The sequence below is a fragment of the Dermacentor andersoni genome, chromosome 9, assembly GCF_023375885.2.
Source record: "Dermacentor andersoni chromosome 9, qqDerAnde1_hic_scaffold, whole genome shotgun sequence".
Classification (NCBI taxonomy): domain Eukaryota; kingdom Metazoa; phylum Arthropoda; class Arachnida; order Ixodida; family Ixodidae; genus Dermacentor; species Dermacentor andersoni.
The window spans coordinates 73574089-73600780 of NC_092822.1; the positions used below are offsets into that span (position 1 = coordinate 73574089).

Here is a 26692-nt window from a genome sequence, read left to right on the forward strand (position 1 = left end):
TTTTTTCTGACCCCTCGTGTTAACCGAGCTGTTTATGGGCATTCGATAGTTACGCGTAAGACCTGAACTGGTTGCATTCCTGAGGGACACTACTATGGACGAGATACTTTATTGCTATACGTTACGTGTGTCTCAAGTGCTGCACGTCCTGTGTGCATCATTTCGTTTATCGTCGCATTCACTGGAGTAACTTGCCAGAACCGTCGCCAGGCAAACCTCTTCAAATATCAATATGGACGCTCGCTCACTCACGACATTATATATATATTATTTTGCTCTACGCTATGTTGCAGCTCGGCGTCAACTCCTACTCATTTATGATCAACAAGAACGGCCACATCCTGTTCCATCCGGACCATCGCCCCATGGTGAGTGGTTTGCGATTTACTGGTCGTTACGGCTTTATGAGCAATCGTGCTTGCTCAGCTTATTGCGCCGTGCCTGAAAAAAAAAAGAACGCCAGCAGCGTGAGCGAAGTCCTGTCGCGTTTTATTGAGCATTACTCGCACGTTGTCCTGCTTTCATCGGTTCTCCGGCAATGCCGAGGGCGAAGCTCGAGTCTCTGCGGCGTCGGCTCAAAGACTCTTTGACAGTTCGGGCAATGCGGCGTCATCATTTATATAACTGTTGAGAGCCCCCAACTGCGGCATTGAATGAAAGGCTGCTGCTCGAAAAGAAAACAAACGCGAACATCTTTTTTTTTTCGATTGTTTTGTTTTTATTCGAGAGTTTGCCATGAGGCCCAAAGCGTTTGGTGTGTGCAAGTTATATAGACATGCATAGTTGTTTACGCCCGATGAAATCTCTTTATGCGAAAATAAGTGTGGTTATATTTGTGAACCACTAAGAGAGCCAATACCAATACAGCAGCATTTCAACGGTCGCTTCCATATTAGTAGAATGAACACTAGCGTAAGCATAAGAAAAAGTATAGCTTATGTACACGGTATGTATTGAACATCATTTTATACCCGTGACAATTAGTTTTTGTGTAATCGTGTCTTTCCGTGAGTCTGTTGGGTTATATGTTAGTTAGGGAGGACTCGGACACTACTATGAAAACATGCCGTGTGTACAACGCTTCGTTTTTAGTACATGTTATGGCCCTGGTGGAACTGTGACGTGATCGTGACTCAGTGTTCGTATCGTCTCTTGTTGAAATAAACTTTTTCTAAACACATTTGCAACGTGCCCCACGAGACAGTCCGCGTCAACCAATATATCACCAATTGAAAACGCCTGTGCAGCTGCGCTCAGATTTCCCGTTAGGGAGTATCGTAATCGTCGGTGGATTTTAACGCGATAGCGTTGAGTGCCCATGTCGCAGAAATTTCGGCGTCCAGCGTTTACCGTCGCTTCGGCAAAAAATCATTCCGAACTATGCAAATCCAACCACGCAGACCCTCCGTGTATAGCGCAAAGAAGTTACGAACTAATTGAGTTTCTCAAAATAAAATACGTCCTAAAATTCGTAGAGTACGACTCACACGCAACCTGCAGATATGATAGCATCGGATTTTCGAATATACGAGGAAAGCGTAGTTCTGTTAGGCGGAAACTGAAACACGAAGCCATTTTCCAGCTGGCGTGGTGGCGGTAATGTTTTTTCTTTTTTTGATGAACACAGGCCGAGAAATATCCGACCAACTAAAGGATAACAGCTTCCCTGTATGAGCAAGGGGTGAAACATTTCCCTTCTTTCGTTTAGGCATGTCCGGCTTTGGCGCTGCTGATTTATTCATGTCCGGCCAAGTAGCCCAAATCTGGTCTTCCTCGCTAGACAGCCGCAAAGCGGTTCCCGTAACGCTGAATCACCGCAGCCTGTGATACCTGGATATTTTTTTTTCTTTTTCGTTCCCTGCAGTACAAAGACATGCTCAAGCCTTACTACAGTAATGTGGATCTCCTCGAAGTGGAGCTACTTGACAACGAAACCGCCGACCGCGTGAGTATAGAACTACTTCTGCTTGCTTTTGTTTTATTTATTTTTTTGTTATTCCTTGGCATTTTCCGCCTGTCAGTAGAAAAGGAGGTGCTTTCCTTCCTGTAGGGGTCCTGCTCGTGGTGCAAGCAAAGGCAGCAGTGTTCATTTTCCAGATTAACCGCGTGTTCCGATGTACCTCAAAGAGACAGTACTAAGTTCTGTTACGCGACAATTTCAAGTGACATACACACAAAAGAAAATCCTGTTGCATAATCAGAAGTATCAACAGCAACATTTCGCCTTTTTATTGAAAGTAGATGACAATGGGCAGACGTTACAATATATAGACCAGGAGGAGGTCGAATGTATGAAAGAATGCAGTACACTTCGTTACCCATAGCCAGATTGGCCAGTGTATATCACCGTATTTAAAAAAATAAGTTTTGAAATTATGCTGAATTCCTAACTACTATGTAACTTTATCGTAACGATGCACGGACGAATGCAAGGGAAATATGAAATACACGTAACGTCAGAAAATTTGCATTGCCCCGTGTAAACAAGACGACAATCGTCCAAGTATTTTGAGAATCCTCGGAAAAAATGCTTGTATCTGTATTAGTCTTTTTTTTTCTTTTTTTTTCTTTTTTGCAGTGATGTGGCGTTTATCTTTCATGCTACCCTCAGTTTAAACCCTTAAGCGAGGATAATGAGGAGGTAGGAGAGGCCTGACTTTTTATTAGTCACAACCATTTGGGAAAAAAACAGACAGTGAAGCTAGAGAACAAATTGAAATAAATTCTTATGTGTTTCATCAAAATGTGGAAATACAAAGCTGAAGGGAAATGAAACTGGACGGAATGACAACTCGCTGAAGCCGGGAGTCGAACCCACGTGATCCGCATTGAGCGTTTGGTGGTTAACCAATTATATGTACGCTATAGCGCGGCGGACGCTTTCCCGCCGTTTCTTGGGTATTTTTGTATTTGTACGCAGGATTAGCCCTTGAATTGTTAGCCAGTGACGCTCACCCTGTTATTACTTGAAGTCAATTCCGAGTGTGATTCTTGTTCCCCTTTTTCCATATTTATGGTTTAGTTTATTACGCCAAATCATACTTGCTTGTTAATTCCCATAATTACCTTCTGCGGGAGGTCCCGTACAGTCAAACTCCTTTATAAGGAGATGGTTCGTGCGCTAGGCATAGTTTCGTGTATGATGCAATTCAGTGTTTCCGAACCCGGGTATAACGACTTTTTACGAAAACTTATTGCGAGTTTGTTATGCGCGCTAGAACAGAGTTGCGTGTGACGGAGCATATCTAATTAAGCGCCCCACGGTGACCCTGTTGCCGCAGCAGCGCGTGCAATCTGTCACACCGGGTGCAACCTGTCAAGTTATGCGGTGTATCGCACCCTAACTGACTGTTACGTAACGGTGTCCGAAAAGCATACGAAAAAAATAAAAAGAAAGAAAGTTGAAAAGTCTCTGCGGCTGGTCTTGAAAACGCAGGTTACAGACGGTCGGAGTTCAAAAACATGCAAATTCGAGTTCATTTGACGAGATTGAGCTTGCCGCAAGCAAATTTTGCGCGTTTTCGTTGTAGAGCGTGAGTCGCTGTACCCGTTTTCGCCACAGTCGGGTTTGATGCAAATACGAGGCAAGCAGAGACGTCTGTATAGGCGAACTCGCTGACTGCGAAAGCAGGCGCGAAAGGCAGCAATCTCGAGATACTTTGGGCTGCCGACTGGCGGCCGGAGATGCTCGTCGGTCTGGAACCGTTCCTTTTTGTTGCTGCTTTTCGTCTCGTATCACGCGACCTCTTTCAGTTGCAGGTGGAAATGCGCCCTTACACTTTGCGCGATAAACTTAGCAAATGATACCTGCCTTATTCCTCCTTTTCTTTCGTTCTCTCTCTCCAGCTCTTCAACCACGTATTTGCCGAGGTAAGCCTTTCGTTTTGTTGGAGCTCCGGAACGAACTTGTGAACTTGCACAATGTTTCTTTTATCACCTACGTTGTATTTTATACGCTTATGCACTGAGCGGACATTTCAAACGTAGTTATTTCGGAAACATTTTGTACTTGCGCAATACACGGCTTTTCCAGCTACTACATTAAATCTCAATGTGTCTCTGAAGGAGCTTCCCTCTTCGTGCATATATTTATAATGGCTATGTGTGCATGCCTGTGTCGTTGCGTATACTATAGCTATGTCAGCTATCGTCTGTTGAGAAAGTTGCCGTTTCGGTTTATGTTATATGTGTTTTTTATATTGTTTGTATTATGTAGTTTATTACGTTTATGTAATATGTAGCGTGTGCTATGCCATATTATATTGTGACTAAACCAGTTATTAGAATTTCTGTATTCGCCCTAGGAATGAAGCCCAAAAAAAGCCTTTAGGGTAAATTGTTAAAATTTAAAAAAAAAGAAAAGACGCGCAGAAACACCGGTGTTTCGGTACTTTGCTATTTGTGCGCGTGGACGGTGAATATCTCTTTCGCTTTGCAGATTCGTAAAAACATGATCGACGGCAGAAGAGGGTGGATGGAGTTTTTGCCCATGAGAGTGCACCTCGACGACATGGTAAGGCGCCACCACGTACGCTAATTGTGTCAAAAAAATAGTAAGTCTATGTCCTTGTTATAAAAATAAAACGAAAGAGTAATCATGGCAACCCGAGGAGATTTGATGTCCTTTATTATTATTATTATTATTATTAGTAGTAGTAGTAGTAGTAGTAGTAGTAGTAGTAGTAGTAGTAGTAGTAGTAGTAGTAGTAGTAGTAGTAGTATCTGTAGCAAACGAACAATAAAAGCAAGGAAAGCGTAGGAAGCCTTGCCTGTAGTTGAAATTTTCGGAAACAAACAAAACTCAGCGCAGAGGCGAATGACAAAGAAGCGAGTGCAATACAAGAGCGATGTCCCACAGCTGAAGTTTGATTCGGACCTGGCAAGAATATACCTGTATGCACACTCAGAAGCCAAAAAGATAGGAAGTAATAATGCCTCAACGCAGGAAAAAAAGGCAAGTGAAATGACACGTAACTCACCGTAATACGGCATACGTTGACTACAGTGATTTATAAAAGTAAGGGAAATTCTTTTTTTTTTCTAATAAAAGTGTAAAAAACATTAATGAAGAGGTAAAGGAAAGTATAAGACAACTTGGCGCCGACGGGAGCCGAGCCCTCAACCGCCGTCACCTTGCTTGCGTATTTGCGTGTTTGCTAAGTCTACTTGAGGCAGTGTCATCCAGTGCCACTTGTTGGCATGGATACACGCGAACAACCTCACCTGCGGTTCAAATGATGTTCAACGTTCTTCCATGATGGCCGTGAGAGCAGTTGCCTAACACTTCCAAAAGGTAGGTCCCGTGCGCAAGCAGAAATACTGTAGGAAGTGGTATATAGGCAACCGTCCCGGTACAGTCCAATTGGTAGAACAGCGCAGGCATTATTCGGAAGCTGTGGGTCCGGCACCCTCGGGCACCAGGTAGTACTGATCCTGCCGCGAATACTTTTCGAGCTTTTTTCCACGCTTTCATCTTCTTATACAGTGGTTTACTTGAGATCGCACGGGAGAGGCCTTCGTCATGGCAGTGGACATAAATAAACAAAGGCCCCACCCGATGATGATGATGATGATGATGATGATGATGATGATGATACCTTCTCCTATTGTTTCTAGAAACGGGTTGTGACCAGACGCCACAACTACCAGTACGGCGCCGTACCGAACAGCTCGTTCTCGTGAGTATACCGATATATATACCGAAAGGAAGCTAGCGTCCTCTAGGTACGCGCTGAAACCTCGGTTTTATCAATGGCATTGTATACATCGTCGTTGCGACCAAAGAAATGTGAGCGAATATTCCGATAGCCGCTTCGAAGCCATCCTAGTCGAAATCATTTGGAACCTTTTGTCTCAGGCACTTCATTAAAGGGTGCTACCTGATCCGTATAAAGTTCAGTGCCTAAAATATCCTTAGAGATAATGGAAGTTCTTTTTGTTGGTTACATTTAAAACGCAATAAGAACTGCTTTTTGTTTTGTCGTAGTCATTATCGCATGTTCTAATGTCCCAGTGCGACAAGCTTGACCATTGAAGGTTCGGCTGTCCCAAAATTATAGGCAAGCGCAAAAAACAACTTTTAAGTGGCCAGCCTCTATACGAGTATACTGAATCAGCGCGTCGATCATTTAATGCTAGCTAGAACTGTCTACAGCTGTTTGTTTGCCCTTTTGTTGTGTGTCGTGAAAATGTGAACAGCTACACTAACGAACAAGGAAATGTGCACGAAACTTCATATATATATATATATATATATATATATATATATATATATATATATATATATATATATATATATATGTATGTATGTATCGCGAAAAGCCACAATATAGGAACTAGTATGAAGTAGAACAAACACGTACTTGTGGCTGTATAATTGTGCGAGTTACTCAATGGAAAACAAGCCCAAACCATCTCCTGGGTATCAAGCGCGTACATAGCCACTTGGTAACCGGACCTGCGAGAAAAAGCGGCGGCGTAGCAGGATTTGTTCCCTCAGGATCTCCTATCCAAGTTCGTAGGGACGGAGAAACCGTTTCGTTCGGCAACCACTGCTCCCAATTTTATTAGGTTTTCATACCTGCCAACTATTCTGCTTAGCACAGGAGGTACCTGCGTTGCGACCGATTCTCCCGATTATAGGGACAGGGCCATAAATTGTCCGAAAAACTGTTTCAACCCACCGAAAAAAAAAAGAAAGAAGAAACCGCGTCGTGAAGCATAGCCGCACCGTAATTGTCACTATGTTCTAGGCAGTTAGCCGAAGTCAAACTTAAATCCATATCATTTGGCGTAGGCAGCGTATGCCTAACTCAGTTCGCTTCATATCGAGACCTATTTCGTTGAGGAGTGCGCGTGAGGCAAACGTCTAATATGTGTTTTATAACAGGCGGTTATCTTGAGTTAGCTTTGCGGTTATACAGTGGCAGTTTTTGCTGAAGTATATTTAGAGTGTAAAGGTGTAGCTGTCATGGGGCATAGCACGCATTTCTTAATTAAACTAGGGCGCACGCGCTGTCTCCAGTCACAGCACTGGCACCCAGATGTATATCAGCTGCATTGAAAGCCATTCAGATCTGTTGCTGACGTTGCTCAGCGCCCCCCCCCCCCCCCCAAAAAAAAAAGTTGCACTTCTTTCTTTCTTTTGTGCCCCCCCCCCCCCCCCCCCGATTGACGATTCTCTCAAGTACCAATTTTAGGAGGTATGGGTTCGCTGCATTTAAAAGAAGAACTATAAATCTATCGAGTGCAGTGAGCATATATTCTTTAAAACCGTCAATTGGTTTGCAAGAAAACTATTACGAATGGCAACGCTAGAAGTTTGCCGGCATGGGATTTATGTTTATTTATTTTCTTGCTTCTTCTTTCGTTTCAGGTTCGGCATAGCTGTGCCGCAGCCGTACGGCTCCACCGAAATCCTGGGCGAGGTGCAGGTTCAATCAAGGGAAGAGGACTGTAAGTTCCCCGCGTTTGTGAGCGTGCGCGATACCGACACCACGCGGGCATTCTCTCCGCGGTCGTTTCACTGGAACAGCGCAAGATTAGACAAGCGCTGATAACGACACACTGGCGTCTCAGGGCGAGTGCCGACCGCTGGAAATGGTTATAGCGGCGTGATCCATAGTACGCGGCCTGATATATCTACCGCATGAAGCGAACGAACATGCAATCCGAGGAAAGTATAGGAGAAAACAAGTGTAAGTTCTCTTTTTTTTTTTTCTACAGCGAAACTTTTTTTGCCTGTTCCCTCCACTTAGCGGGTACTGGCTAGTGCTGCCTGGCCGATTATAAAACTAGTTGGCCCTTAGGTGTACGCCGCTGGATATGCGCCGGAATAGACAACTTGAGTTCACGGGGTACGCGCTATATATATATATATATATATATGAGATTTCTTGGCCAATGCCCCGGCAATAGTAGCGATCGAGTTCAGTGTGGAAACAAGATCGTAGCCCCTTATAGAAGCCACGTTGGCCCTATCAGGAAACCGGTTGCTCAGGACGTCCGGTATTTGCCCTGCAAGCCACCTTCTCAAACTTTGAACACTAGCTGCAGCATAAGATTACAACAAACGGCGTTTCATGTTGTTCAGCGGTGACACCACTGAACGACCGCTGAGAATGTCGGTGTGGTAACTTGCATGCTACGCACTCTCGACCGGTGAATCGCGTTAAGATGTCGGTGCAGCTCGTGTTACAATGTCAGACGTCATTAGAAACTGCGCCCGCACCGTACGATCCTGTTAAGTAAATTTGTGCCTAAAAAGCGTTCTTTATTTGTACTTTGTTTTCATGTATTGTCGGTACACATTATATGAATATTATTGTTCGTTTGAGAGCTCTAGCGTAATGCTCTTGTGTAGCTTTGACAATTAAGTCCCAGTGTCATTGTGTGTGCATTAAGTGCAACGAACGCTTTTATACACAAATCATGTGAATAGGTGTATAGTAGTACAAATGCACAGTACGTGCTGTTTATGATGCAAGGAGTTGGCATCACCGCAGTGGTGCGCCAACGCTCTTTCATTATGCGCTACTACTACTAGTAGTACTTCGAGAGGTGTTTTTTTTGTGTTTATCACATGATTATGGTATTTGCGGTTGATACGAGTATAACGTTGAGCTTTCACTTTCGGTTCTTTGCAGGGAGGAAGTACTTCGAAGGAGAAAACTGGAGGGTTCATCCCGATTGGTATTTTTGTTGTTTTGACTCTTGCGCGAAATTCAAACGTACAATTCGAAAGGCTGGATACAAGGCCTCGTCTGACCGCTGTCCTTAAGCAACTGTCTTGCGTTTCAGGGAATACTGCGTGGACATCCACAGCACGTACGACACGCCCGAAACGATAATCAAAGATTTCCTCGAACGCGTCATGAAAGAACCCTCCGAAACAGCGGAGCGCTACAAGTGGAAGCCGGACTCTAAGAGGCAGTTCTACAACACCATGGTCTGTAAGTAGGCCGGCTCAAGAAACACCACCAAAAGCTTGCGCAAATGACTGTATATTCCGAACTCAAATGGACGCTAAACAAGATCACTAAGAAGTTCAGACTAGGGCAGTATGGTTTTCAAGACGGCATTCTAAATTATTTTGAAAAAAAAAAAACGGTGCTTCAACTTTCTGACAAAATTAACTTTAAATTTAACTCTTCTTACATTTCTCGCGCTAAACGCAGCGCCGACAAATAGATCTAAGGTTATCTATTTCAAGGTGTTCTCGCGTGTTTAACGGCTTTCCAGCATATTTGGGTGTATTTCATGTGCACGAATAGAACTCGGAACTTCCCAACGTTGCGGTTCTGCTCATTTTTCGAGCGTACAGCGTAGACCTTCTTTAGCAGTGAGCAGGCGAGGTGTCATTCATCTAGTGGAGTCGGCGAAAGTTTATGACGTCACGAGAAACTGGTGCGCGAGAATTTCAATATTGCGTGTCGACCCTAGTCGTCTCAGGGAACTTTTTTCTCCCGTACTGTATCTACATTCGAAGCAGCAGTGAATCATTCGCATTTGCAGGAGTGAAATGAACTAATCTTTAAAATAATAAATTATGGGTTTTTATGTGCTAAAAGCATGATCTGATTGTGAGGCGCGCCGCGTAGTGGGAGTCTCCTGAAATTTGGGCCGCCTGGGGTTATTTAACGTGCTCCTAAATTTAAGTACATGGGTCTATTCGCATTTCGCCCCCATCAACAAGCGGCCGTCGTGGCCGGGATTCAATTCCATGGCGTCGCGCTTAGTAGCCCAACATCATAGCCACTAAGCAACCATGGTGGGTATGAACTAATCTAACCCAGCTTCACATTTCTCTGTGGTTACCCTTGGAAGGGAAATCGGTGCGGATTTCGAAAGCGCTCGTCTGCCAGGCATTGTGTGCACGTTAACAAAAAGAAACACCCAAACACGCACCCAAGTGGCCAAAGATTAATCCTGATCTCCCACTATGACATTCCTTCTAACCGCGCAATTTGCTACGTTAAACACCACAAGTTAATTTAGAGGGGCACTACAGCTTAATTCGAAGTCTTATAACTAAACTACCCTCCTGAAACGGCAAAACGTCACGCTTACCACGTGAAGCAACTTGTCACCCCTTCCCCCACGCTCCCCTCCCCCACCAAAAAGAAGATAGAAAAAGACGACAAAAAGACAGAAAACGAAAGACTGCTGGCAGTGCCACCTCGGCGTTCTCGCATCAGCTCTCTGTGACCTCACGGATTAAGTGATTCGCCTCGGATATAGTTAATCGTTCTTTCGCTAAAAGACTACCTCGCATTTTAAAGGAACTGAAGGCTCAATCTAAAATGATTCCAGAACTTTTCCTCGTGTCTGCACGAAGAGCCCCAATACTAGACGATAACTAGAAGTCCGTGACAGTACAATGGCGAAACTAGCGCTTAGGTGTCACCGCGACTTGAAAAAAAAAAAGAAGCAAAAAAAAACGAAAAAACGGAAGTTTAGCCTTAATGCTCTCCAGTTACGATCGACATTTTCCCCGCCAAATTATTGCGAGTAAAGCGTCAAACTAACGCTTATTGCTTATCCTCTTTTAGTGTATCCTTAGGCTCATCTTTACACGTCGTGATTCTCTAACCACGGCCGTATCCCCTAGCAACAGCGTTGCACCAGCGATCGTCATTCGGCGTGCCTCTGTGCTGCGCAGGTGACAAGGACCTTGTCCAGAGCCTGGTGTTCGATGCCAAGGTGACCAGTCCGGAGAAGATCATGGCCCGCCAACCTTCCAAGCAGCTCTACTCCCATGTTTCAAAGTAAGCGCCGCCGCTTCGTTCGGCCTGTCGTTACGCGGCCGCGTCTGAGCTGGCTTCAGGGACTACTCCTCAAGGTTACTTCATCGTTGTTACTGTGATGAACCGATTCAACAGACCTCGATTTATGAGGGGGTGGGGGTCGCTGTGACTTAGCAGATATGAGACGGCCGTTGCAGCACGGGGTGGACAGATCGAACCCCGACCTTCGGCGGCCGCACTTGGTCGAGTCAGGTTTACTTCAATAGGTTTGGTGGGTCGTTATCAACACATAGTTGAAGCATATTCCAGCAGGAAATGCCAGAGTTTAGCGAAAGCTAACGGATGGACCTCGTGTAATTACATAAATAAGATAATTACAAAAATGGGAACAAGCAGTAGCAAAATATCGCGCGTTATTTAATAAAGTTCGTGCGCGGCTTGATTTGAATGTTAACCAGTAGTAGACGTCACCTTAACTTACTAACATTAACACATTAACACGGCGTTGCGAAAAACAAAGCTAAATTTTAAGGTCGTTTTCGTTCGTATCACAGCTTTGTTTGCATTAATAACGGCCACATTTGCAGGCACTGTGGTGACCCTATTTTTCTGCGTCATTTTGTAAAAACCGACCTTGAGGCCTAGCTCCCTTAAGCAAGCTTGGCAACAGAGAACTTGAAGGCGGCTTGTAATTGAGCGACGGTTACGGAACTCCCTTTCTACGAGTGAAATCTTGTTCAAGGCCATACTGAGCACGCATTTAGCAGTGTCAGCTTAATTGAGCGCAGTGTTCGCTATTGTCGCACTGACTGGAGCATTCGGAGCGCCTTTGTGGCGCCGACGTTGCCCCCCCCCCCCCCCAAAAAAAAACAGACACAACGCGCGCCTTCAAGTTATCTGTCTATCGCTCTAAACTAAATGGCGGCAAAATTTTGAAAAGTTCGTTATTACGTTCTACGGAGAGCGAAATTCGGCGCGTCACTCTGAAATGTGAATAATGAACGAAAATTTGTTTTAAAAAAAACGCGTACTCTCCCGATAAAATCTAAAGTTTTGCGGGCACGTATGTTCCTGCTCTTTGAAATTTATCGCGACATACATTTGCCGCCATTACTAAGCAGTTCTCAGTAAAAAAACAGTATCTTTAAAGCTACAACGTTGATGGAAAACATTTCTGTATCAACTGCACTTGTTGCAGGAATGTTGCTGTGAGCACTTGATACAGATCAGTTTTCAGGAATATAAATAACAAAGATGAGTAAAGTAATGTTTTCTTTTTTTATGTAAAGTCAGGGAGTTGCCTTGGACGCACTGAGACATGACCCAATAGTGTTTTCTGGCGTTTTGTCTTGCGTTATTTTGCGTTGCCAAGCAACGATCTGTCGTTTTCGGGGGTGTTATAACAAGAGTAAGACAGCTGCAACACGACGTTGCCTGTAGCGTGCGCAATGTGGTATACAATTGTTTATGTGCAGTGTGGCCCTATTAGTAATAGTCATTTAAACATATATAACCACGCCCACCCGCGGCGTGTTATTATCACTAATAAAGTAAGAGCGGTGCCACACCTCTCCTTGAGAATATTTGTCAGTATTGAAAAGCAGTTTTAGAGGAAAAGAAAAAAAAAGAAAGACTGAAAGATTATATGCCTAAAAAGAGGATTTGACAACAGACACTGTTTGGCATCATTGTGTGTGAGCGCTGTCTTCTCGCACTTAGCTTGTTTGATATGTGCTTTGCATGCCACTTTGATACCAGTAGATATTCGGCAGTGTTGACCATAATTCAGCGTTCTGTAACGGTCGCTCGACCAAAACAGTGTGTTTTCATCGAGCGGCCGTAATAATGCTTCTTTGTTGAATGCTTCGTGTGCTTGTGCCCGTTGGTTGCCTTCTAGTCTGGAAAAACTTCAAATAACTTCGTTTCCTTTAATTTTTTTTTTTCATAAAAAAATTAATTCTGCCTCCGCGATACCCATGCACCGAAATGGAGGTAGCGGCTCGTTCTGGCGGCCATTTTTTTTTTTTTCTCACCGTTTGTCACTATTTGGTTCCCCTCGGCGAACCGCGATGATGTCAGTGCCTCAGCTTCGCTCGAAATCTAAGTTATGGTATTCTGAAGTTTTCGGCACGCACCTTTTTCGCACTTGCCACAGAGAATTGGTTAGCTTTAAATTTGCGGCCGGAACTCAGTACCACTGACCGTTATAGATTTCTTCGGTCACTGTAGTTTTGTTTCGATAACTTCGCGTATTGCCGGTTTGCTTTCAACGAATGAACGGATTGCAGAACGTATGCGCTGCGGCGCTTCAGCCCATATATAATTCGGAGTGAAGCATTTTTCTTCACTGGAGCTGATTCTTCAGCAATCACGATGTTACGTTGGTTCAGGCTATAAAGCTCATCTGACAGTGAATAATAGATTTAATAACCAATGTCTACATTTTCTCTCTTTCTTTTTGAGGGGGTGGGCGGAGTTGCCTGACGACGGGGGGGGGGGGGGAGGGGGGGGGGAATGCCAAGACTGCCTCCTAAAACGAATGTGTTAGACCTGTTATTGCGAAAAGTAGGATTGAAACTCTATAATAACAACAGTAATGATTTGTGTGAAAGCGTACGTACGTGCACTCGACAGAGAAAGAAAACAACATTGACATAGCAGACATGTTTGAATAGCATAGAATAGTAATTAAATTCGACCCTTACAAAAATGTGCAGACGCGCCGGGAGCAACAGGCACACAGCTTTGCCTGTCGCTGCCCCGGCCACCTGAGACGTTCTTGTATGGTCCGAATAAACAGAACAACTTTTGCACATGGCAGTGCAAGACAGCTGCCTCATAGTTTTATATGCATTGACAAACAATAGCAGCATACCTTTTAAATCATAAGCATAGTGTGATAGTATGGTAATAATACACGCAAGATAACAATATGATTTTGTTTGACGATTAAATAGCTTAATAGATTTCACATCATAAGGTGGATGGTATGCAAAAGGGAAACGGTCAGAAAAAGTAGCTATAGCATGTTCATTTAGCCGAGAACCGTACTGACTTAGACAGCTTGCTCCGGAATTTCCCGCCTAGTTCGTGTGCGTTGTCGTTAGCGGTGTCCTTCCGGTGTGCATGCTGCTCTCATGTGTGGCGTCTTTTGCGAGCCGCGTGTTTCAAACGAAACGTGCACGAGCCACGATAAGCAACATTCATATTCCCTAATACTAGGGAAACACTGACATTTCTATATTATTTACCCGTGATGTCGAAGGTTTCGACTAACACTGCTCAAACGTTCTTAGAGTCACACAATTAAATAAAAAAAGAATAGTTGTTACATTCCATTGCCTCAACAATGTGTCTACAGAGCCGGTGGACCACACATTTGTCGTGCACGAATGTCAAAGACACGTAAACATCCGAACGTTTCTCTGTGCACGTAACTAATCGTAAAATAAGCCAACCGGCTCGCTCTTCACTTGGTTGAGTTTCGGACGCGGAGTTTGAATTCTGAGGGTCCACCTTGAGCCGGCACTTGCGCGAGTGTGACACAAAAGCACCGACGTGTGCTTCCTACCGTATCGTATTCCATTTTGCCCTGTACGCGGAAATATTTCCTGGAAACTTCATCGCGGTGTGTACTTGTCTCACCCGGGCTGCCCTTGTGAATTCTATCGCCGCTCTTACGTAGGCGCTAGCAATCGGATTCTCTTACGCAGTTAGACAAGGAGGAAGGTTATCTTGTGCCGGATATTCCGTTGTCGCTTTGCGCGTCGAATCGGGCTCTCGAGAACGATGCAGCCATCTAGCGCAAGTGTTCCTTCTTGTTCATAACCGAAAATTACATATTCAATCCAGGCGCCACTGGCAGCAGTTTATTATTATTAATATTTTTTCACTTACATCAAATAAATTAGGTCGTATTTTGTTTTCCAGTTAAGTCAAGCGATGATATCGTAATTTCGAATACGTTGCTGCTGCGAATGAGTCGATTTGCCGACCGCATGGAGGCGATGCTATCGATGTTAAGACAAACGTACGTGCCCAAGGGCAGTCTGTGCGTTTGTGTCGCACTCTCGCAAAGGCCGCTGGCTTCTGTGCCTGTGTGCAGTGGCGTTTGTTTTTGTTTTGCTCTGCTTCCACCCTCCTCCCCCTCCAATTTTTACCAAACTTATAAGCTGCCGGTCGGTAAGTATCAAATGCTTACAGGAGTGCCAGGTAAGAAAACTTCTTTACTCCACTGACCATAACCTTTCTTTCCCTCCTGTGCGTTATACGTTCTTCTTAGATCTCTGGGTCGTGTCTCAGTTTTTTTAGAACTTGAGCTGGAGTAAACTCTCCTGAATATTCGTTTTTTTTTTTTGAAGTAAGAAAAAAAAGGAGAGATGCTAAAGGGTGTTGATACGGGTTGTACGAAGGACCGTTCGAACGCAGCTGCGTAGTGACGAGCACCGCACCGAATGCGAATCGAATATTACAAAGCGAATTCGAGAGACCAGCAAAGTAGACTGTATTTACGGGAAAGGCAGAGAGGACGGTTCGAGTAGGCCTGTCGTAGCCCACTCGGGAAAGGGAAAGCGGAGCGAAAATTACGGAGATGAAGAGTGAGGAGGAGAAGGGAAAAAAAGGAGTTGAAGCGTACGTGCGTACCTTACCGCAACGACTCTACTAAAACCATATTCGTCCATTCCCGTGGCACGCATGCAGGGATCACAGTAAGGCGTATGAGGGTAGCTGCATGGGCTTGTTAGTATGGCATCTTGTACTTTCTTGCAGCGCAGCCAGAACGTCAAGAACTGGGAAAGGCACACTAGGCAAATGCACAGCGCTGTGAATTTGCCTAATGTGCTTTTCTGTGGCCCTGTCATTCTCCGTTCGCTTCGACAAAGTAGGAGATGTAATAAGACCGCTATCGTTTGCCTACCAGTTGAAAAATCGGGCCATGGACCGAGAGCGGTGCCGTGGGATCGTCTCCGCCCTGTGGCGCAGGGGAGGAAACGGTTAGGTGCGCATCTCTGAGGCGTATGTACTGGCCAAATACACAATATGTGTTCTAAACGAGGCAGAACTTCACAGTAACGTGGAGGCTTGAAGTGAACAGCAGTATTCCAAGAAGCAATGTCGCCGGAGTCAGCGTTTCGGCAAGGGTACTTCCCTCTAACATTGACTCCATCGACATTCCCTGTTCGACCACTGCTGATCAATACGCGCATGCATGCTAGCGTATCGGGCACCTGAAAGTGCTCCATTCATAATGTTAGCTCCCGGCCGATGAATTGAACATAACAGCGGGTGTAAATGCGGAAAGCTCAGTTGAACGCAAACTGAATGCGAAGTCATTGAGCATTAAATAGCCACCGCATGCTGCTGAAGTAGAAATCGAGCGTGAAGTATCGATTCTACTTGATGAAAATTCAATACGTCTGCCGTCTCAGAGAACGCAAGTGGCCTGTTAATGAAAATGCAGGTCGAATTACGAAGTCGTCAAAAGACGAGTGAGCACAATCCTAATCAAACCAGTACGAGGCCGGAACTTGAGGATGCCTGCGTTGTTTTTCGGTTAACAAACGGTAATGAATAAGCACTAACGTGAGCCACCTGCTCATTTTTACCACGTGCATTTGCGGTCACGTGATGGAAGCGTGCAAAATAAATCTATGAACAAGCCTTAACGGAATATACTTTCCAAATATTCTAGCAGTCGATCTGTCATCGGATATTTACGATACCCGCGCCTTCTACGCGCGAAGGTAACCTCTTTAGCGGCGACATTTCTGGTTCTACTCTTCGCTTACTCTTGAATAAGCGCTCGAAATGAGTACGCCCATTACGATGGCTGCGGGAAATGACTCGGCGCTGGTAATTCGTTACTCGCAGCTCTCGAGCCTTCGCACAACCCTGAAATCAACCACCGCAGAGAAGGAAACCTTCGTCCTCGCACAGTCGCAATGTCCAAGGCAAAACCCACTTTCATGCTGAACCCTGATGTTTCTAACCTCTCGTTATGTGTTTGGTGTGTGTGCATTAGCCCACTTCATAGGCTACTGGCCTTATTGCCCAGGTAACGTGACCCTTTCTACTGCGTTTTCCAGTGTGTAACGCATGTTTCAGAGAGTCGAGAATGCAGTCTGCACGCCGCCCTTATTCCTAGAGTTGGAATTCCTGTGAACCAAGCGAAGTTTAACGTTCTTTCTTCAGGGTGCGCTTTGTTTCTGAATCTTGTGATAGGATTCAAATACGAGAGAGAAATAGCTTCACGTGTTGCTTGACAGCTAAGCTCTGAACTACAAGTATTACGGGGTTTACGCCAAGTTATCGCCTTTAATTGAAAGACGTGTGCGGAAATCGCAACGTACAAAGCAACTCGCTGACACTTAACTATCAAGACTAGCTCTGACAGGCCAGTATTCCAGTGCCGCTTCTTCATTACGCATATTGGAAAGCAGGTACGTACTTCGTGATTAACTTGTCGGAAATGTAGCAAAATGTAATTATTGCATGTAAAAGCAAGCATGTGGGTGGCGGCTCCATTTTAAGAAATAAAGGGAAATGTATAGGGAGAAAATCTGGAAGAAAGAAATAAAAGGACATTTTTATTCTTTTTTTTTCTTAATCACATTCCTTAATATGCGATGCAATCAGCTCCCGACCTAGTGTGTGATGATCCAGCTCCCTTCTCGGGGAGTCTGGCTATGTCTATGCAATACTTGGATAAACTGCGCATGCAATGTCGTGATAACAAGATGTAGGTTTGCCGAATGGTGCGTAACATTGAAAACGCACTCGAGAGGCTTGTGTGAAAGCATGCTGCCTTGCGGGTCGTGCGACCAATCGCAGAGACACGACTTTCAAGAGCAACGGCATCGTGATGACTTTTGTTGCAACGAGGAGCGGTTTGCTGCGGTTCACGGACCACCGTAGCGAAGAGGAGAAGAACAGCAACTCCGAAAGGTGCGTTGACGAGTGCGTGGGCGAGTAGGTGCACATGGGTATGCGTGCGGTCGAGTGTGAGGGACCAGGTAACTGCAGGTTAGCGAGTGAGTGAATGGCCTAGTGAGTGAGTGAGTGGATTTTCATGTGAGTACGCGTTATACCAGTGATTGACCGAGTGAGTGGATGGGTAAGCGTAGGGGAATGAGAGGGTGGACGTGAAAGATGGAAGTGAGCCAGTTGCTGGGCAAATCAACGGACAGAGCTCGTCTGTAAAGAAGGGAGTATATGTGGATTGGTAAGCGTATAGACAGGCAGTGAGTGAGTATATGGGTAAATTTGTGGGTACGCTAGTGTAGGCGAGTGGACGCGTAAAGGTGCGGACATGCAAGTCGGTGAATGGGTGAACGGGTGCAGGTGTACGGGTAGGGAACTTGGTTAGCGGAATCGTAAATCTCGGTGTCTGCAAGGTAGTGAATCATTGAGGTCAACGTTGAAAGTCGACAAGTAGCTTTTTAAGGACCGCCAACCGAGCGACGGGATGAAAATGTTAGGCGTTAAACTAAGAGGCACAAATATAGCGATGCTGATTAAAAATTAAACATGCACACCGGAGAGTGAGAGATGAAGGAGGGAGAAAGGAAAGACATGGAGGGTAACCAGACTTAGTCCACTTTGCTACCCTACACGTGGGGAGGGAGGTATGTGAGCGAAAAAGAGAGAGAGAGAGAAAAAATGAGTCTATCGCACTTTCAGATGCACTAATTTAGGTGCAGCATGTCTACAGTCGGGTTGGGCACTCAAGTCCGTTCAGTTCTGGTACTGAAGAAGCGCTCGAGTGGCTTTCTGGGCGATGAACTGTGAGGCCGGGCCCTCAAGACAAAAAAAAATTAAATTATGGGGTTTTACGTGCCAAAACCACTTTCTGATTATGAGGCACGCCGTAGTGGAGGACTCCGGAAATTTCGACCACCTGGGGTTCTTTAACGTGCACCTAAATCTAAGCACCCGGGTGTTTTCGCATTTCACCCCCGTCGAAATGCGGCCGCCGTGGCCGGGATTCGATCCCGCGACTTTGTGCTCAGCAGCCCAACACCATAGCCACCGAGCAACCACGGCGGGTACTCTCAAGACATTCGCTTCTGTAAATGGCCTATCGTCCAGACTGTTCAGGTATACCGGATATTGCAACTGTGATTAGGAGGAAGGGTGCAGTTGGGCAGGTCGTGTTACATAAGGGGCTTTGTAGAGCAAATATAATGGGTACTTCTGCATTTGTATAAGTTGTAACTCAATCACTGTAACTGAATGACATATGCCCCCCCCCCCTCCGCCCATCCCGCTCCTTAGGTCCACGTAATGCCGTGAAACAAAAAGCCTGTGCGGCAAGTCTATGTAAAGTAACTGGAGTACCTTGGCTGTTTCCCTTTCTAGACCATTCTACGAGCTTCACACCCGTGCTATCGACGAGCTGTTCTATCGACGCGCAGTCGACTTTCACCAGATCAGCAACACCTCCTTCATATACTCAGTTCCGTTCGACGCCGGTAAGTACGAACTGCACCTCGATCTGTTCGGTTGCACTTTGTATAGTGTCATGCGCGCACAAGTTGGGCACATGTCGTGACGCGTGCATTAATTCATCCCTGTAAGCGCTACGCCTTGCAGTCACTTGTTCATCTTCCGACTTTTTCTTTGTTTTATTTTGCTGGCAGCGTCCTCTGACAGGGCTGTTGACATTACGTTTAATGAACTCGACCGAAGTCACGGCAGCCACGAAGTATTTCGTAAAATCGCGATTTTTTCATAGCGAACGAGACGGCCTGTGCCGAAAATGTTTAAAATATTGTTTGAAGCCGCTTCGAGAGTTACACGATCAGTTGCTAGTCGCTTTGCAGCAGCTAGCGTTCTTGTTGGATACCCGCTGCTTCGAACTCGTCGAAGAGGGCAGCTCTGTAACTGGAGCGATGAAGCTACGAAGGCTCGAAATTTGTGCAGAAACCTTCAACGACGATTGCCAATGTAAATGAATAGCCGAACGCTACAAGCAAGCTATTCACTTTATTAAAGGAATGACGGGCTCTCGAAGGCGCTTATATGGCGCAACGAGGACATTCACGTAGCCTTTCTTGTTCGATTGCGTATTTCCGCGGAGTACGGAGCCGTTAACCAGCGCATCCGTAGCGGTACCACAGGCGGAGAGCACGTGCGTCTCGAAGAACTTCGATAGCTGGCGCTCTTTGCCGAACGCGTCTCGCCCTGCGAGAGCGCGTGCCGTTCGCGTCATCGCACTTGTATCGGCAGTGAAAGTCCGGCCACCAACTCTGGGTGTGGGCACAGGCCTTAGCCTCCACCAACGGGCCCTTAGCGCTCCTTTGTTCTCGCTTTGCGTTCTTTCGTATGCCCGGCGGTTGGCGTCCCCCGACGCTCGGTAACCCTTAACCTGAATCTCTCACTCGCCCAACTTCGCACTGACGCGTCGCAGGTACCCGGTACGCGGCCAACGACAACAGCCCCGTCTACGTGACCGGTAGCCGCGCGGTGTTTCTCGGCACGGAGAAGAAGGCCCCGGCGGCCGTCGTCGGACTGCAGATCAAGCACTCGGTCTTCGAGGAGAAGTTCCTCAACATTTCGTCCAAGGTGTGTGCGTGCGTGTGTGCGTGCGTGCGTGCGTGCGTGTGTGTGCGCGTGTGTGCGCGTGTGTGCGCGTGTGTGCGCGTGTGCGCGCGTGTGTGTGTGTGTGTGTGTGTGCGTGCGTGCGTGCGTGCGTGCGTGCGTGCGTGCGTGCGTGCGTGCGTGCGTGCGTGCGTGCGTGCGTGCGTGCGTGCGCGCGCGCGTGCGTGCGTGCGTGCGCGCGCGGTGTTGGTGGTATCGCTTCGTCTGTCATAGCCCACAGACGAAGCCAAGGCCAGGGTGGCAGGCCCGTTCTTCTGGACTGCGACGGACGAAGGAACCTACAGACAGCAGAAAAACCGATATTATGTGGCACGAAATTTCCACTCAACCAGCACGCGAAAGAAAACGGCCGGGGCTGAGAAACAGTCGAAACGAAAAGTTTGCGGTCACAATAACAATCACCTAACATTCGTATAACATTCGTATCAAAGCTGCCTTCCTTACTTTGTGGGGTTGGTAGAGATGTTACTTTGTGGGGTTGGTAGAGTTGTTCCGTCTCGGCGTCTCTTGCGATGCCACTAGAGCAGGTCACGAGACATCCGACAAAAAACTAGCGTCGCCGAGAAACGCAAGGAGCATTTGGGAAATTTCTCACTGGTTGTGGTGGGCACTTCTGGGTACACAAAGTGCCTCAAATCACGCATGCGGAAGGTGCTTACTATTCAAAATTGTCATCCGCTCAGTTCTAGCACGATCCTAGAAAGGACCGCAATATTCATATCGCGCTTCACAGGGACACTGAACGTTGCCATATTCAGCACCCTGTACTTCGTATTGTCATCTCCATTCGGCCTCGGCCTGGAATATGCTAGTCTACTGCTTAGGCCAGATGTTGGATCGACCTCGTCTCAATGGCGTTTGACCTGGATTTGACACCCGGACCAAGACGAAATTTTCTGACTCTGCAAAGCTTTCTTTCTGATATACCCGCATGAATTTCCCTAGGAGCTTCGGGCTGCAATCGGGCACATGACAATTTCTTTTCCTTTTATGAACCTCAATCCACCTTTCCGCGCTTACGTTGAACTGATTGGCCACATTCGGTCTTTACTATTTAGTTCCTCAAGAAGCGTGTCCTATTTCAGCATGATGGCGTGAGCATGGCGAAAAGCTCATCGTCAGCTATTTGCGGCGTAAGCCATGGTCAGGTTATCACGGCTATGTCAATGCTGCTGCCCTTGAGGAAGTCTTGAACAACATAGCCCTCCCCCCCTTCATTTTCTATAAATTTCAATGAGCGTGAAATGGGCAGCTTCCAATGGAGGGCTTCCCTGGATACGCCCCTGGTCAGGACTTGAACAAGGAATTTGGTTGCGTATTCTTCGGTCGTATTCGTGTCTTATGCGTTGCGCCCATTCGCTGCCAACGTCATCTTTGTTTATCTTTCTTCTTGCGCAATTCGCAATGTAATTAGAGTTTCCGTAAATAGCGCGCTAACTTGTCGCCTGTCTTTTTTCTTTCTCTCTTCTTTCTTTGAAATCCTTGTTGCAGTGCGAGAACCAGAAGCCCTGCTTGTACACCTGCGGAAACGAGGTATGTTGACACAGCTGCCACTTCGCAGCGCTCGGCGCTAATTTGCCTCAATTAGCGCTCGACGCAGTCTGCGCTCGACACTAATTTGCCGCAGCAAGCGCCTACGTATACGTGCCCGCTATTAGAAATCAGCACTGCCCGAAACACCTCGCATTCTAGTACGTACGTGTTATATGGGTGCGTGCAGGGAAACGGGGCTGAAATTTGTAAGCGGAATACTTGAACACGGGTTACGTCGCTTCTAATTTGACCCGAATCGTGTGTGTGCTTACTTTGTTGGAACTGACTGTAGTGAACGGGCCCTTCACAATAGCCAGAACACTATCGTGACGGTGTAGGTACAACCGATGCAGAACCTGTATAATAGCAGATCTTCTCGTCTGGTTTCATGGTGCGCCATAACATGTTCACGTTACTTGGCTTACGTAGCCTTATGCAGTGTTATTTTTCTATCTTCTGCCGTACTTGTTATTTTCCGCTAAGCTTTGCCCCAGCGCACGACACGGAGGGCTCCTGCTAAGGAGAGCGAAGCGACCCGTGCAATAGCCCATGCTTAGGGGGAGGGGGAGGGGAGGGAGGGGAGGGCTGTTCTGTAGATGCCGATTTAGGGACCGCAGACCAATTAATAATTACTCATTGTTACTGTGCGTCCCCCGTTAGGTGGGCCAACCACTGAAAACGGAAAAGCGCAACTCAGTGAACACAACATGTGATGGAATAAAAAGGGGTCCCCTAACTATAACAACTACACAGTGAAGGGTCCCTTCATAATAGTGCATAGGCTATTATGGCAGCTCCCCCACCCCACTACGCTGTAGTGAGTGCCTGTGTTGTTCCTGTTCCTAAACAATGGCGCTTGCGCATACGTTTTATTGGGCAAACAGCAGGTGGATTTGAAATTATTTCCTTCTTGTAAACCATATCTGAATCAAATTAACACCTTAGGATATTGAACTATGGGGTGCATAACCACTCGAAAGAGACTAGTATTGCAGTTATTGGAATTATCTCAAAAGAAATAATTTTGAACATAATAGTTTAATACGTTGGAACGATTGAAGCGGTGGACGCTTTTATGGCACTCGGGTTGTGTAACCGGCAAGGTTATGAATTCCAATTGAGCCATCCTGAGCCCAGTGAAGTGCTAAGGTGTAGAACTGCTGGCGAACTTAAGGGAAGCCCAAGCTAGCAAGGCGGAATTTCTAGCTAAACTTAAGTGTAATCAAAATTCTCGAAATATTAGAAAGGAAACAAAAAAATATCGATAGACTTTGCTCAAACCGAAAGTCACTGCCGTTCTAACAGCTTCTTTCTCTTGCTTCTCACAGGCTTTGGACTGTTTCCTGTTAGACAACAACGGCTTCGTCATCGTATCGAGCAATCGCAGTCAAGTGAGTCAATAATCCGCGCATGCGCACGAACCGAAAGCTTTCGGTGCATTGCTATAGTCGGCGCATCACAAATCGCAAGACTAGTCCCGCGGAAGCCCACAGCGCTTGTGCGGTGTCCGTGGGCTTCGTCCATTAATTTGCCCTCGCGCCGGGATGTGCTATAGCCTACGGGTTAGCTCGGATAGTGGAGAGGCCAACCGCCCCGGAAAAGCGTGGGTTTCGATATTGATCCCCGGACCAGGACGAATTCTTCAAGTACGACGCTTTCTTCATGAGAGACCCGTATGGCTTTCCCTTTTAGCTTCTCTTCAGCAGCAGTGGATGTCAGTTTTATCCCTTTCACGAATGAGTTTGTGCGCTAAGATTTTACGTGCACTTGGACAGCAAGGGAGCCAAAGATGCACTCCTGTGACGTGTCTGTGTCATTGCACCGCTGAGAGCCTTGTTGACTGCAAGCATTCTGCAAATATATGATGGTTTTCATCAGGATCTTCTACCCGCCGTGGTGGCGTAGCGGCTTTGGTGTTGTGCTGCTAAGCCCGAGGGTGCGGGATTGAATCCCGGCCGCGGCGGTCGCATTTCGATGTGGGCGAAAGGCAAAAAGGCGCGCGTAACCTGCATTCGATGCATAATAAAGAGCCCCAGGTCGTAAAAATGATTCCGGAGCTGCCCAGTACAGTGTGCCTCGCCATCATAGCGGGGTTTTGGTACGCGGGCGCTTTTTCATTTCGCCCCATCGAAATGCGGCCGCCGTGGTCGGGATTTGATGTCGCGATTTCGTGCTCAGCGGCGCATCTCCATAGCCAATGAACCGCCACGATGGGTATTTGATGTATCGTACGCAAAATCGTGGAATAAACGAAGAATCTGTAGGACTTTTGCCGAGAACCGATAAACGATGTAATGATTTCACATATGTTGTCAACTAATGCGTCATATTTCAGTATCATTAGGACACAGATGCAGTTTAGGAAATCGTGATAACTGTTTTATTTTTTGGTTCCAGGTTAGGAGCCTCAAAGTTGAAGCCCCTGCTTTGTTCGCGTATATTTTTTTGCCTGTATCCGCACTTTGCTTAAAGAGTTTGAGGTCCACATTTAAACTTTATTTTGGTTTGTCTCTTAAAGGTAGCAAGTTACGTACAGTTTAACTCACCGGTTGTGTAGTTGAAGCATCTCTGAGAAGCGTATGTAGGGGCTCTGCAAATGAGTTGAGTGCATTCTTTAGAGGCCTTGAAAAGCGTAACTGATTTTTTTTCTCTTTTTTTTCTTACCACTTATCAGGTAGGAAAATTTTTCGGTGAGATAGACGACACACTATTCCTGTCAATGGTCAAGTACAACGTTTACAAGAGGTGAGTATTCAAAAGCACTTACCAAAAGCGACTTCAGCGCTGAAAAAAATTCATTCATTTTCTTACCTTCTTCTTTCTTCCTTTAGGGTGAGAATATATGACTACCAAGCTATTTGCAAGGACAAGATAACACCGTCTGGACCGGCGAACTTTCGCACAAGTGTGAGTCATGATGTAAAAAAGAGAAAGAGAGAGAGAAAGAAAGAAACAAAACGAGGGGGGGAACTTGGTTACATACTTCCCAATTCGTTGGTTTATTGCGTATCTGGCGAGATTTCAACTGCCGTAGTGATTCGACCGTCAATTTCGCTCCCCTGGTGACGAGCATTAAATGCAAGCTACATAACCTCAGCAGAAGTATGAGGGTTTGGGCTGAGACGGAATGAGTTCATACTGGTTAATTAACAGTGCAACGTACGGCTAAAGTGTTGATCGACTGTCGTGCTGCTTAGCCACAATGAACGGAATCAAACTTTGTAAGCTCTCAGATTACCATCCAGCGCCTCTTTTACTATAACTTTCCCGTGATGCCCTAAGTCTGGTACCAACCCTACCTTCCTTCTCCTTATCTCTATCATTGTACGCTGCGAGAGCGGGGGTTGCAATCTTGTAACCTAAATCACGCGCCGCTGCTACCAAGATTATTATCTCGTCTGCTGTCACAAAGAAAGCGACAAGCGCCGGATGCCAACATGTTGGGTGGCTTAGAAATCTATGCTGCGTTGTCGCGTATTAACTTAAAACAACTTTAAATTTGAAGCAAAATGTTGCCTTATAAGAAGACTCGAGATTCCCGACTACGCCGGAAGTAGTACCGGTAGCTAGCAGATTTGACTGCCGCTCTAATGGGAAAGCAAGCAACGCGGCAGGCATCCAGTTCAAGTTGTCAGTTCTGCTGAGATTTTGCGTGGCAGACCGCGTACAACGCGCATAGGACTACATAGGCTGCTTGTCGCGCTGTTGCACTGTACCTAAGCTACCCTGTAAACAGATTTGCGCCCTTAATGGTGTTTTCTATGACTTACACCATCTGCGGGTGTAATAAAGGCGCGAGTTCTAGACCTATTTGCATCCTTAAGGGTGCAAATAGGTTTAGAATCACACCCTTACGTCTGTAAAGGGTCTAAGGGTGTAAGTTAGACAGAAAGGACTATTACGAGTGAATTAGGGTGGTTGCTTGGGCTAGTTGGTAATTCAAGATCAAATATTTTTGATTATTTTTGACTATTACGAGTCCTTGAGGGGGCAAATCGGTCTAAAGCTAACGCCCTTATTACACCCGTAAAAGGTGCAAGTTACGGGCAGAAAGGAATATTAGAACTCCGTAAAGACTCTTACAGGTGTAAATCGGTTTACAGTGTACAAGAGCCACCAAACACTTGTAACTAAGCTGTGGTCCCTGTTTATCTTATTTTCAGCCATTCCATGCACTGTGGAACGTACTTGCCTGGGTCTGGAAGAAACTCGTCGTGTATGTTATGCTGTTTCTGTCCGATAATCTCTGATACATGTCATTCTCGTTCATGAGCGTACTGCCAAACGATGTTTTCGTCTCTCTAAACTGCAGGTTGGTGATGCACTTTGAGGTCTACAACGTGTTCAGCCTAGAGTGGATCGTCACATCAAGTAAGCAAGCGCTTAACGGATCTGATCTAATCGCGTTCACCACTGAGAAAGCGCTAGCGCTAAAAAACAAAAATTACACCATACCTTTTTTTTTTTTTACTTCACAGTGTCAGAAAGCTCGTCGCGTGTGTGTTGTTCGTGCATCTGTTGAAAACAGGTCTAGGAATTCTGTTGCTCGACGGTGCACTTAGCGAATATTTAAAGTTGTCTGCTGCTGAAAGAAATTTGACGCAGAAACGTACACCGACACATAACACACGGCACGTAACACAAAGCACACATACAAAAGAAAGAAGAACATTCGGTTTCCCTGATGCCGTTCCTTGATTTGCGCGCTTCGCATCGTGTTTACTGAGTGTTCTGCATTGCCCGTCTACCTGTATTAGTAACGATAGCAACAAGCTTAAGTTATGTGAAGTCATCTAGCCACATGTAGACGCACG

At 46.0% G+C, this 26692-nt stretch overlaps 1 protein-coding gene across 2 annotated transcripts in view; it reads left to right on the forward strand.

The window, feature by feature from the left end:
• The window catches only part of LOC126528236 (voltage-dependent calcium channel subunit alpha-2/delta-3-like), a 189729-nt gene that overhangs the window by 157005 nt on the left and 6032 nt on the right, over positions 1-26692 (forward strand). Inside the window, exons 18-36 of one of the 2 annotated variants that reach the window (XM_055069215.1) lie at positions 294-368; positions 1865-1945; positions 3847-3870; positions 4439-4513; positions 5617-5678; positions 7376-7455; positions 8646-8691; positions 8800-8951; positions 10661-10766; positions 16768-16800; positions 17577-17690; positions 19104-19216; positions 20155-20309; positions 21837-21878; positions 23207-23269; positions 24553-24623; positions 24710-24785; positions 26042-26094; positions 26191-26249. In XM_055069215.1, the coding sequence (XP_054925190.1) occupies positions 294-368; positions 1865-1945; positions 3847-3870; positions 4439-4513; positions 5617-5678; positions 7376-7455; positions 8646-8691; positions 8800-8951; positions 10661-10766; positions 16768-16800; positions 17577-17690; positions 19104-19216; positions 20155-20309; positions 21837-21878; positions 23207-23269; positions 24553-24623; positions 24710-24785; positions 26042-26094; positions 26191-26249 (1480 nt within the window). The remainder of the gene's footprint in view (positions 1-293; positions 369-1864; positions 1946-3846; positions 3871-4438; positions 4514-5616; positions 5679-7375; positions 7456-8645; positions 8692-8799; positions 8952-10660; positions 10767-16767; positions 16801-17576; positions 17691-19103; positions 19217-20154; positions 20310-21836; positions 21879-23206; positions 23270-24552; positions 24624-24709; positions 24786-26041; positions 26095-26190; positions 26250-26692) is intronic. The other variant, XM_050176122.2, reaches the window with a different exon arrangement.